General features: G+C 29.3%; 1 protein-coding gene across 2 annotated transcripts in view; it reads left to right on the top strand.

Annotated features, from left to right (window-relative positions):
- LOC105199871 (serine/threonine-protein kinase SIK3) overlaps positions 1-13,334 on the top strand; it is an 81,984-nt gene that overhangs the window by 18,601 nt on the left and 50,049 nt on the right. For both annotated transcript variants that reach the window (XM_026135992.2, XM_026135993.2), the window contains exons 2-4: positions 98-394; positions 517-687; positions 11,355-11,478. In XM_026135992.2, the coding sequence (XP_025991777.1) occupies positions 98-394; positions 517-687; positions 11,355-11,478 (592 nt within the window). The remainder of the gene's footprint in view (positions 1-97; positions 395-516; positions 688-11,354; positions 11,479-13,334) is intronic.

The raw sequence follows: 13,334 nt of genomic DNA, 5'->3' as shown, positions 1-13,334 counted from the left end.
TTAAAAAATTATTAACTAAAAACTTTTTGACTGAAAATTTTTGTATATCACTTATTTTAAAATATTAAGTTATATTGATATGTTTATATTGTTACAGGTTGCTATAAAAATAATAGATAAAACTAAACTAAACGAGGAAAACTTAGCAAAAATTTTTCGTGAAGTACACATAATGAAAAGGTTACGGCATCCACACATTATAAGACTGTACCAAGTAATGGAAACGGAGAAAATGATATATTTAGTGACAGAATATGCTCCTGGAGGTGAAATATTTGATCATCTTGTTCGAAATGGTAGAATGCCAGAGCCAGAAGCACGAAGAATTTTCCGTCAGATTGTACTTGCCGTTCGTTATCTGCATCAACAAAGAGTAGTTCATCGAGATCTTAAGGTCTAGCTGTTGTGTTATATCAAAAATGAATGTTCTACGATTTTAATTGTTAATAAAATTTATTACAAATTGTATGTATATTGTTATGTGCACATAATTAGCCTTTATCTCTTCTTTTTTAGGCTGAAAATTTGTTACTTGATGCAGACAATAATATAAAACTTGCTGATTTTGGCTTTAGTAATGAATATACACCTGGTGTTCCACTTAGTACGTGGTGTGGTTCACCGCCGTATGCTGCACCTGAAATTTTTGAAGGAAAGCATTATGATGGTCCAAGAGCTGATGTATGGGTATGTTACTACTTTTATATTTATAATAGATAGGTATATATTTTATATATTATAAAATAAATATAATTTTTTTTATTCAAAGGTAACAGAAAGAGTTTTTTTTTTTTTACAAACCATACAAGTCTAAAAAGTTTTAGAAAACAAGAAACTTTTCATTTTTAAAACATTTTATAAATATGGTATTTTTTCATCTAGATGTATAATAGGTATAAAATTAAAGTTATAAGTTTTGATTCATATTTTAAGGATCTATTTAAAAGAAAAAAATTAAGAATCTTTGGACTCAATTAGTTCTTGTGGAAATTATATATATATGTATATGTAATAATATTCTTATGTAGGGTGAACGGTAATCAGAGCAAAAAGTGTTTGAAATAGCAATCTTTTTTGTTTACAACTCTTATATGTTTATAACTTGTATCTTGTATTTTAAATACTTTTTGTCAGCACTGATAATAATACTCGCATCACCTTTCATGGTCAAATAGAGCAAGTTAAAGAGTATATAAAAAAATTGTGAAAGTAACACCATTATTGTAATATTTTACTAAGATGCTCATTAATGTATTTTGTTCCTTTGCGTAAAATTTGAAATTAGTTTACCATTTTTAACAAAATTATTATGGAATTGTCCGTGACACATTTTTATGGCGAACGGTGCACACATTGACCTTTATTTATCATAATATCTTTTATACTAACAACAAAAAAACATTAATGTAAACTAAATTTTTTAACGAATTTATAGACCATAAAATATAATTAGTTCATCGTATAATTTAGGAAAAAATTGATCTTTAATGTGTGAGTTTTGAGAAAATATTATTTCTGAGGATGTGCACCTTCTGAAATTTGAAAATAACGTATAACTATGAATAAAACACGCATAATATGAATCATATGTACCACATAATATGTATCATATGTATCACCACTAATGAATGTATAACCTCTAAATGTTACAGTAATGAGTCAGTAAGCCAAGATGGTTGACCTTATTATTTGGTGTTGCAAAATTTTATTTATGATATAATTTAGTTTTTGCAATAATATGAGTTATTTTGAAGAAATGATGCTGACATTAATATTGTATATAAATAATGTATTAATGCTCCTGAGTACTCGCCGCGGCCATATTGAAGTCGTGACGTTAGAAGCAAGAAATTGCGTGAAATGACACGTAATTTTGTCCGACGTGCTATTTCTAAATAAAGTCAATTTGAATAAAACAGACTAATTAGATGGCTTTAAAACACTTGTAAAAATGAGTCAAGACTATCCTTTTTCCGCCTAGCAGTCAGTAAATAGTAAAAAGCACATCAAATGACGCCTATTTAGACAGGAAAACACACGGATAGCTATTGAAAGGAGTGAAAAATGTGCTTTTATGTATAAAATTTAAAGAAACTTTATTTGAGTCCATTTTTACATATTTGGTAAATACGAGACAAGTCATATATTCACAATAAAACACATAATAACAAAATGACATGCACGACAATATCTCATTGTCAATCTGTCAAAACTATTTTAAGTGATAGCTTAAGATATTTATACAGTTCTGTGATTGGTTGACATCTTAAGACGATTTTAAATATAAGAATCGACTATGGATATTAGTCAGACATTGCCAAATGAGCGCATATCCCGACCCATAGACAAATCAGGATTGTCACTGATCTGGAAAAGTTATGAAAATTATAATTCATGAAAAATCTTAGGAAAATAACATAAGTCTGGAATTTTGCCGCGTGCCTAAATTGTCGACTATAGACCTGTTCTTTTTAGCTGAACTGGCTGCACTGGTTCAAAATTTATTTTTCTTTTTTTAACGTGAAGGGAAAAATTTAAACTGTGAACTAGTGCAGTTTGGCTAAAAAGAACAGGTCTTATATATTTGACAAATATATGACTGGGTGTACCAGTAGAATCCGGACAATTTTTAAATTAAAATTTTTGCCATATAATAATTTGTGAGCCGGCAATTAGATAGCATTCAAGTAAGCCTTATCCATTGGGAACAAAAACATAATTTTGTCATGGCCGAGCTGGTTAAGCAGTGTCCAGAATATAACCAGAGAGCCGTGCTTGTTACAAATCTTTGCGCGGGACGTACCGTGTCCGGAATAATATTGTAAAGTTCTCCGACTACCCGAAATCAACAGTTTACGACATTATTCATCGCTATACAACTTTCAAAGGGTCCGAAGAAGATTCTTAGACGGTCACTTAGTGCAGAATCGGCTCTTCAGAAAAGAAACATGAAAATTTGTCGGAGTAAGGCATTTTGGCGTGCTAACAGCCTGGACTTTATCCACTGGATTATTTCGTGTGCTGCGTGTTTGAGGGACACTCCAACAAGACTCGACATCCTAACGTTGCATCGCTGAAAGCCGCTATTGAGGCATCGTTCGCGTGTATGGTGAAGAAATTTTTGACAAAGGCATGCGCGCGCTTCCGGCCCAAAATTGAAGCGGTCATCGAAGTAGAGGGGGGCTAATATAGAATAAAATTGTTTTTCAGGAATGCTTTAACCTAAATATAACAATATTTTTTATACGATTGTTATTTTTTATTAAAATAAATGATTCTGAAAACTCACAATGGATTTGTCCGGATTCTACTGGTACACCCTGAATGTAGGTGCCGATTCATAAGTAAGCAACATAATCACTGAAAGTAAACTGATGAATGTGGCATTGAATTAGAGATATTAAAAGAAATTTCCGTGTTATTGAAGAACCTATGACAATGGCAAATAAGAAATGTTTCAAGATGATTGATTACAAGACCCTATGTTCAATAATATTATTAAGAAATCTGAAAGAAAAAAATTTTGTTTATTGTATCTTGTGCTACAAAGAGATTAATTTAAGCAACATGGAAAAAGCAGCCTTAATGAGTTTAAGAAAATAAATATAGAGAAAGGATTGTATCTAAGGAGATACTCCTACGAAATTTGCTTATTTACATTACATTTTAAAAAGCTTGTTATTAGCTTTAATCCTCTGATTGGAAAAAGTATTTCAAGAATTTTAGACGAGCCAGATGAAATTTTTGTCTTGGGAAACGATATTTTAGCGTCCAGAGAGCCTACTTCTAATACAAAAAAAATTTCCGAGTTTTAATAGATAGAAACTATCAACCTGCAATATTACATCAATATATAGATTAGGTATATATTTATTAAAGGATGAAGTTCACCGAACCGAGATTATTTGGTGTTGTTTTTTTATTACAAATTGCAGTTAGAAGCTTGATTGCATTAAAATATCATATATTATTAATTATGACTTAAAATTAGTAATATATTTTTATGAAAAGTTGGAGCAACGAATCAATGAGTTTGATCGTGTCATGGTCTGTTTTGATGAGAGTTTTAGTATTCTCAGAAGCAGCAAATGGATATAACAATTGATAGGCAATCCGTTTTTGATGCTTTTTTTTTAGAAAAATGAAATTGATTGTGGAAAATTTTCCACTATTGTCTGGAAAACATAGAAAAATCATAAAATTTTAAAATTTATTTGTTGTGACAACCTTCTAAATGCAACTAAGCGATATGAATACTAATATTCGCCATTGCTAAGCATGTGAAGAGTTGTTTGTAAACAGCACTGATTACGCAGGAATGCAATTATTCAGATAACAACGTGTCTGTATTGCCGCTGATATGTTGCTCGCAATCCTAATTTTTGTTACGGTCAAAATTGCAGCAACTGAGTCCGCATTTGTTAGCAAATTGATGCTTTAGGATATGAAAATTTTAGATAGTAACTTGCCGGCAATTTTGAAATTATTATCAAAAGTGCTGTTGTAATTATATTACCACAATAATTTATAAGATTATACGATGTTATATTACTGACAATGCGAGACAACTTGATGGTATCTTGCCATTGAACTACTAGTAGTACATATATACATTGTTATATCTACATGTTACTTCAGTTTTGATATATTTGAAATTGTTAAAGACAAATATGTGACACAAGTTGTCAGTATCATAAACAATCACAGAGTTGTGTAATTTTGCTTAGACACGTTTTGTCAACTGAGTATAAAAGTTATAATATACAAAATGCATTGTATAGCATACATACAGCATAAGACCGCATATGACCCATTGTCTCATTAGCTTTCAGCATAAATTTATCATATTACTTATTGATCTAACAATCTTATGTTTTGCATTTTGTGTATTTGGAACCTAATTGTGTCGTTTGTAGAGCATATCTTTATCTTGTTACATAGTAATGATAAATGCGTTGGAGTGTTTTCTTACGGATACATGCTTATTCATAGACTTATTAATATCTCATTGTTTTGAAGTTTGAATGGCACAGGATTTTCCTGCTTATTTTTTTATTACTTGTTAGTATAACGTGTTTTATTTGTATACGAGAGGGGATGCGATTATTACTTTATAGAGGGTGTATCAGACTATATATATATATATATATATATATATATATATATGTATATGTATATATGTATATCTGTGTTTGATAATGCACACTGATCAACAAAAGCGTTAAAGAAAAATTCAAGCATATGCTTAAAATATAGAAAATTTTGTTTACAAACATATTCGCTACATTCTTATTCGGTATTCATAATCTGACGTTTCCTGATTTTACTCAAGTTGTCAAACTGTAAGTGATATAGAAAAAAGTTTAAGCAAAAGATGCTTGTTTTTAAAAAACCCAACGATATTTTATTCGATTTATGTTTTCATAAAAAATTTCAGATTTAATCTGAAGGATTAGACCAGGTTTAATCTATTTAATTTCGATAGTTTTTGAAAAAACAAAATGCTACCGTTATATAGTTGAAATAGATTCTAGTAATGAAATTTTTTTCTAACTTTTGGTAACCATCATTGCTGAGAAAAAGAGTGGCATAAGTACTCTGTATAAATAAGTTAAACTAACAAAGGAAACCCGCCAGTCTCTGGTCACCGATTTTAATAAAATTTTATGGGTGTTTAGTATTCACTCATACATTTATTACAGTAAAACCTCAGGATCCACTATTCAGACATTCTCGAGAAAATGACTATAAAATATTTCTAGCATCTTTAATATTGTTACGAAAGAGCGATTGCAAGCGGCATAGTACCATGGTTTGTAAAAAATTAAGGAAATTAAAAATGCTCTTTTATTATTAATTAAATTAAAATTTCCCATGAACACAAATAAATATATATTTGCAATAAAAATTTACCATGACTTTTAAGAATGTCAAAATAAATGTTTAAATTTTTACAGCAAATATATTTTTTGTGTTTATGAGAAATTTTTATTTAATTAATAATAAAATAGCATTTTTTAATTTCTTGATTAAAAAAAAATTATATATATATATATTAAATAATTAAAAACGGTTTAAAAATTGTATGTCTCAATTAAAAAAATTTAAGATTTTAATGAAAAAAGAATTCTTGTCTTCAAGGATCGAATCTGGAACCTCGAGCGTAATAATCAACGTTTTATCACGCTACATCACTAATTTGACAATTGCTTTTATGTACTATAGATATAAGAAATATTTAATTGTCATTTTCTCGAAATTAGTTTAAATAGTAGGCTTGTGGTTTTATTGTAGTAAATATACGAATGAATACTATACCTATAAAATTTCATTAAAATCAGTGATCACAGATGTTTTAGAAATAATTAAGGAGGCATATACATAAGCCTAGACATAGAGCGAGTATTTTTAATTCATCGATTGATCAGTTGCATTATGCGCAAATGCAGCTTTTACAGAATTCATTCATAGTTTAACTTTGCGCAATTTTTTTGTGAAAGAACAGCAAGAAATATATAAGTCGTATTTATTTTATTATAAAGATTATACTTTCCTGCATTTTACATTTAAATATTATTTTTAAAAATTATATAAAATGGCATTGCTATTTAAATTATGTTTTTAAAAAGAATGATCACTGAGGTGAGCACATTTTGAAGACGGCTTGGCTGATTGACTTGTAACTTTATACTTTTTAGACATTAAAAGTTAATGTTTGATGGATGAAAACCATTATATTTGATGTTGACCATTTGTTATTTTGTTCAAATATACTAGGCAACAAAATTATCGCAACACTCATTTATACTATAATTTTGCACAACTTTAAATAATCATAACTTTGTTAAAACTTATCGTACTCGAAAGTTTTTTATTTTCATTTTAAAGCTTAAAGTCTCTACTTTAATGTGCATTTGGACCTTAGAACATATACTACTGGAAGGGGCATTGTCTATGCCGCTTTTGATCTTACCTGAAGCCAACATCTGTGCGAGAGAGAAAGGTAGAGAGTATTTGATCGTAAGGCGCAGTATTTCTCCCTTCACTTCTCTCTCCATGCTCCATGTTTAGTATGGTGTTATATTTACGCTGTTTATGCTACGTTGTTAATTTTAAGTTATGATGTATAAGATATTTTTTGACAGGAGTAAAATAAGAATTAGCGTTATTATGTCTTTTACATTAAATATAATATTAAAACAATGAAATATAAACGTTAAGCAGAAACTTAAGAATTTTTTTCATAAATAAATTCAATGTATGTTAGTAGTAATTTAAATATTTTTTTGAAACTGAAAAGAAAACATTTGAAAATGATTTAGATTTAAGAATTGCTACAAAGTTTTTGGAGCCCAAGTTTGATATGATTACTGTATGTTTTTAATTTGATAAAATTACTGAAATGGATAACTTGATATTTCATATTTATACTTACCCATAATAAGAAAACGATTTATCACGATTATCACAGCATACAATATTTGTTGGGCATTTTATTCTATTTATTATAATATTTCTATTATTAATCTTTAAAGATATCTAAAATTATCACCAAGATTATTTCAAACAATTCAAACAGACACGAGAGACATGAGATCTTTGACGTACCACCTAATCAAACCAATAACAGACGGCACAGACAGCACATGCGCGTTACGATCAAATGGGACTCTCTACCTTTCTCTCTCGCACAGATGTTGGCTTTAGGCTCAGCGGCCAATTCCCCTTTCATAGTATATGTTCTAAGATTTGGATAATTTTGAATTTCTGTTTTCCTCTTTCAGCTATTTCTTTAAAAGTAAGGACGTATTTTGTTTCCAAACATTTGCATAGTTTGACGCACTCCACGGGATAGGATAAATTTTTTTCGCAAATGTCACGATAGCCATCGTAAAATTTGGAGTTTTTCCTGCAAATTGAAAAAAAATCAGGTTTGTATGATTTTTTTTAAAAGTTAGGATGTATCAAAGTTATGTATGCATTTTTGTCAGTTACCGTCAGCATTATCCGAATTTTGATTTGTCTTATTGATGATGAAGCGATCTTCTTTAGCTGACGTTATTTGTCTTTAACCTTGTCCTCTTCTTCGACGAAATCCGCCTGTTTCTTGATAAGAAGCCCAAACTCGAGAGATAGAGGAACTCGAGAGATCGATGAAACTTTGATTCAATCTTTCTTCCAAAACAGCAACGATTTGCGTACATTGAATTTTGTTTAAATGAGGCATTGTTACAACTTTATTGTTTGCTTTTTAAGTGATACAGTAAAGAATAAGTTTACGCTTATACAGGGTATCCTAATATAAGTGGCCACCCCCCCCCCTTTATTTCGTAAACTAGCAGAGATAGACCCAATAAATATAATATCAAATTAAATGGTTTGAACTAAACTTTATTGTGAGCACAATAGTTACTTAAAGAAATGATTTATGTTAAAGAACGAAGAGACATGCACAACTTTTGCATGGTAAAGTGAATATTTTTATATGATGAAAGTTGTAGCGTTTTTTCTAATGAATACAATGATGTATGATTTATCAAAATTATTTTATAAATTATAGAAATTATGTCGGTTTAAAGTTTTGCGGGCGACTAATACCATTTCAGTTTTGCCCCTGCGGTGTGGCTAACTTCCGACTTCCGTTTTGGCGATTGACGTGTAACATAATGATATCTGATTATAATATTTGGTGTAATAATTTTATAAACCTGTAGAATTTCGTATTCTTATTACTTACATTTTACGTACATCAAATATTATAATCAGATGTTAACATGTTACACGGCAATCATCAAAGCGGGAGTCGGAAGTTAGCCACACCGCAGGGGTGAAACCGAAATGGTATTAGTCGCCCGCGAAACTTTAAACCGACATAACTTCATAATTTGTAAAATAATTTTGATAAATCATACATCATTGTATTCATTAGAAAAATGCTACAACTTTTATTATATAAAAATATTCACTTTACCATGCAAAAGTCGTGCATGTCTCTTTGTTCTTTAACATAGATAATTTCTTTAAGTAACCACTATACTCACAATAAAGTTTAGTTTAAACCATTTAATTTGATATTATATTTATTGGATCTATCTTTGTTAGTTTACGAGATAAAGGGGGGTGGCCACTTATACTGGGACACCCTATATATAGTTATGGGTTTTACAGTTTTTGCAAGATTCAGAGAAACGCTGTGAAATATAATGATTTACATTGATTCCCATAAAAACTGTAAACACCAAAACTTTATATAAGCGTAAACTTATTCTTTACTGTATCACTCAAAAAGCAAACGATAAAGTCGTAACAATGCCTCGTTTGAACGAAATTCAATGTGCGCAAATCATTGCTCTTTTGGAAGAAGGATTGAATCAAAGTTATGTCGCAAGGAAAATAGGTGTTCATTGATCCTCTATCTCTCGAGTTTGGGCTCGTTATCAAGAAACAGGCGCATTTCGTCGAATTTTGTATAACGTCAGCTAGAGAAGAATGCCTCATCAATGAGACAAATTGAAATCCGGGTAATGCTGGCGGTAACTGACAAAAATGCATACATAACTTGGATACATCCAAATTCCTCGAAAAAAAATTGTACGGACTTGATTTTTTTTCAATTTGCAGGGAAAACTCCAAATTTTACGATGGTTATCGTGACACTTGCGAAAAAAATTTATCCTACTCCGTGGAGTGCGTCAAACTATGCGAATGTATGGAAACAAAACACGTTTTTACTTTTAAAGAAACGGTGGAAGGAGGAAAACAGAAATTCAAAATTGGCTAAATTCACCTTAAAGTAGAGACTTTAAGTTTTAAAATAAAAAAAAAATTTTTAAGTACGATAATTTTTAACGAAGTTATAATAATTTGTGCAAAATTTTGGTATAAATGAGTGTTGTGATAATTTTGTTGTCTAGTGTACTTCGAAGTAATATTCTGAACGAAGTTACATCAAGCATTAAATAAATTTATATTTTACTTTTATAAAGCTTGTGTCATTTTGTTTTTTAATGATCCTGTACAACAGCAGTAGTCACCATATTGTTTTTAAAAACACGATTTACAAAAATTTAATAATATAAAATAGCGACGCCATTTTATATTATTTTTTAATAAAATTAAAATCTTAAGTAAGAAAAATATTTTTATAATTAAATTAAAAATATTTTTATAATTAAACAGAATTTTTCTATTTCTTTCCATTTTTCTTAAAAAAATTTGCAAAGTAAAATCTTGTTTTGATGTCTAATTGTAAGTATGTATGTCCCTTTAAGTATTTCTTTGTTTCTTTAATATAAAATCATCTAACTGGCATAAACGGAAAGTCAACTAATGATATGTTTGGTGATGAATGTGATAATGGTTATTTTTAAATATAGAAAGATGTAGACGTACGCATTACCTTTAGGCTTCTGACGCATGTGTCTCTAGATCTAATTCATAGATTGATTATATAAATTGATTGTGTGGCTAAGTTCAATATTGGTTACAACATAGTATATTACGATAGTCGTAAATTAATTACATACCAGTGACTAGTTTCACTGGTGTTCTATTATTTACGTGTATTTGACGCAAAATGTTGATTGTGTTGATGTCTTTTGATATAATACTTATAAAAAATATATAAAATCTCTTCTAGAGAAATATGTGTCGAGAGAAATTGCGCGCATTTTTACATCTTTTTAACAGGATGTTTATTATTTAGAAAAAAGTGAATACTTGGATTATTTTTATTTATTTTTTACTACTGAAAATCATGCAATTTTATTGATACTTAGAAAAGTTTTTAGAGTTGTATTTTTAAATTTAAATTTTATCTCTTATTTTGACGAAATTGATTTTTTTTCCTTGATAATGTAAAATATCAATAATTAATTAGCAATGAATATGGCATATATTACGTCTATTCTTATGTGACTTGTGAATTTTATAAGAAAATTATTGACAATAGAAAATTTTAAATTGTTGTTTGTTTAATCATTTTTTGAATTTTCTATTTTTGGTAATGCGCTGGATTCATGTATTACAGACAGATCGTTATGTCATATTTAGTTTACGTTATTTTGTTTTAGTAATTTCTTTTAACATTTAAATTTAAGTAGCTTTTTTTATGATTGTATGATTAAGGAATATCAAAATATATAATAAAATATTTCAAAGCTGCATTAAAAAATTCTCGAATCTTACCTGGAAAATTCCTGAGAAATTTAAAAATTCTCAGAAAATTATTTTACAAAATTTGAGTAAACATCCTGTTTATACTAAAGAAAGAAGCATTATTAATACATTTTAATATTATTTGCATTAATTAATATAACTACAAAATATATAAAATGCAATACGTAATATTTCAGAGTCTCGGCGTTGTCTTATATGTGTTAGTTTGTGGTGCTCTACCATTTGACGGACCTACAATGCAATTGTTACGATCTGTAGTTGTCTCAGGGAAATTCAGAATACCATTTTTTATGTCTGCAGGTAAATATACACAAGCAAATTTATTTAATATGGCAATACTTAATTTTATTTATTTATTATTAATTAAATTACAAAATAAGATTACAGTAAACACTTATTTTGACTTTATTTTTTTGAATTTATATAAAAAATAAAACTGCTAAATATATTTGTCAGTGTATGAATTTTATATATTAACAAAAAAGAAACGAAAGAATTGTGTTGAAAAATTGTTATGCAAATTGTGTTAACACTTGACGCCAAAATTAAAGTATTATCTATTCTGACTTCTAAAAATAGGCGACATTTAAGAGAGTGTAACTTTGTAAAAAAAGATTGTAACAAAATATTCGAAAAAGTATTTTACAACTTAAAATTTCTAACTAGAGAGATATTTCTAACTAGACCGATACATGTAACATACAGTTTCAAATAAGAAGGCCTATTCGGTCATAGCTAGATCTCAGTGTTTTATATATACGTGTGATTTTATATACTTTCTCAGACTCAAGTCTGAGTTGAGTCTGAGAAAGTATATAAAATCACACGTATATATAAAGCACTAAGATCTAGCTGACCGAATAGGCGTTCTTATTTGAAATTTCTAGTTTCGAGATTCGTAATTAAACAGCTTACTGATTGTTTACGAAACTACATGGATGTCAAATCGCAAAATTTTTTACAAACTTTGTAAAGCTCTACGGTGTGAAATAAAAATCTCATACAAATGTGGTTTAGAGCATTTGAAAACAAAAATCCTTATCTTTAATTTGCATACTTGTTGAGCGTTATGCGATTTTTATTTACTGAGTTATCCAACATTGAAGCAAAAATGGAAACTAGAGATTTTAAGAAGTATATATAAAATGTTTTGTTTTGGTCATTTCTTACAAAATTACATTCTCTTGAATTTCGCCTATTTTTGAGAGTCAGCATAAGTAATGCTTTAATTTTGACGTTAAGTATATATCACGACAGAAGATTTCAATAATCGCAACAGTCTTTTTTTAAAATGAAAAATTAGTTACATTAAAGAAGTTTATTTATGTTATATATATATATATATATATATATGCCGCTATGTTGCCAGTTACCTTTGCAACTTCATCATATGTTTGTTTAAGATTGGATTAGCTTTAGTCAATAATTACTGCTTTATTAAGCATTATAGAAAAAAAATGGTTCAGGACTTTTCGACTCAGTTTTTATCAAGGAATATCACTATATAATTGGTGGGCGCTTTTTAAGAAACACCCTGTATACGCTTTACCGATCAAAAATTTAATTTGTTAAGTATTATTTGTTATGTTTAAGGAAAATAAATTATACTAATAAAAACTTTATACTCTCTACTACTAAAAAAGTTAGAAACACAAAATATTTTCTTACAAAGAATATAAGAATTAAGCACTTGTATTTTTGTGTATTCCATCCTTTACTACCTCCCTACACTTATGTATCTTGAAATAACCAATAAACCTTTTACACTTCTTATAGAGAGAATAATTATTTTATGTAAATTGTAATATACAGGATGTCAGAAAACCAAAACTTATGCTCTCGTGGCTTAATAGAGCAAGTCATACTGAGAAGAAAAGTCCTGTACCATTTTTCATTATTTACAATAGTTATTGAAACAAAAATTAGTAAAGTTCGTCAAATGAGCGCGTATTTTCCCTACCCACCGTACGCAGGGACCGCCCGTCGATCGCCAAGCTGAGCAGTCGCGGCGGGTAGCGCGGTAAGGAGAGAGTAGCATTGTCTACCGGCCAGCGCGATGGCTGCCACACGCGAAGTCGCGCACGCACGTGGCTCTTGGTAGCACAGAGGAGATCGGGAAACGAGCAGAAGGTGATGGGGCGCGCTTTGATCGTGCA

The sequence above is a fragment of the Solenopsis invicta genome, chromosome 8 (genome assembly GCF_016802725.1).
Source record: "Solenopsis invicta isolate M01_SB chromosome 8, UNIL_Sinv_3.0, whole genome shotgun sequence".
In the NCBI taxonomy this organism is placed as follows: Eukaryota; Metazoa; Arthropoda; class Insecta; order Hymenoptera; family Formicidae; genus Solenopsis; species Solenopsis invicta.
The sequence above is the reverse complement of the archived record's forward strand: the minus strand, read 5'-3'. Positions and strand labels throughout refer to the sequence as shown.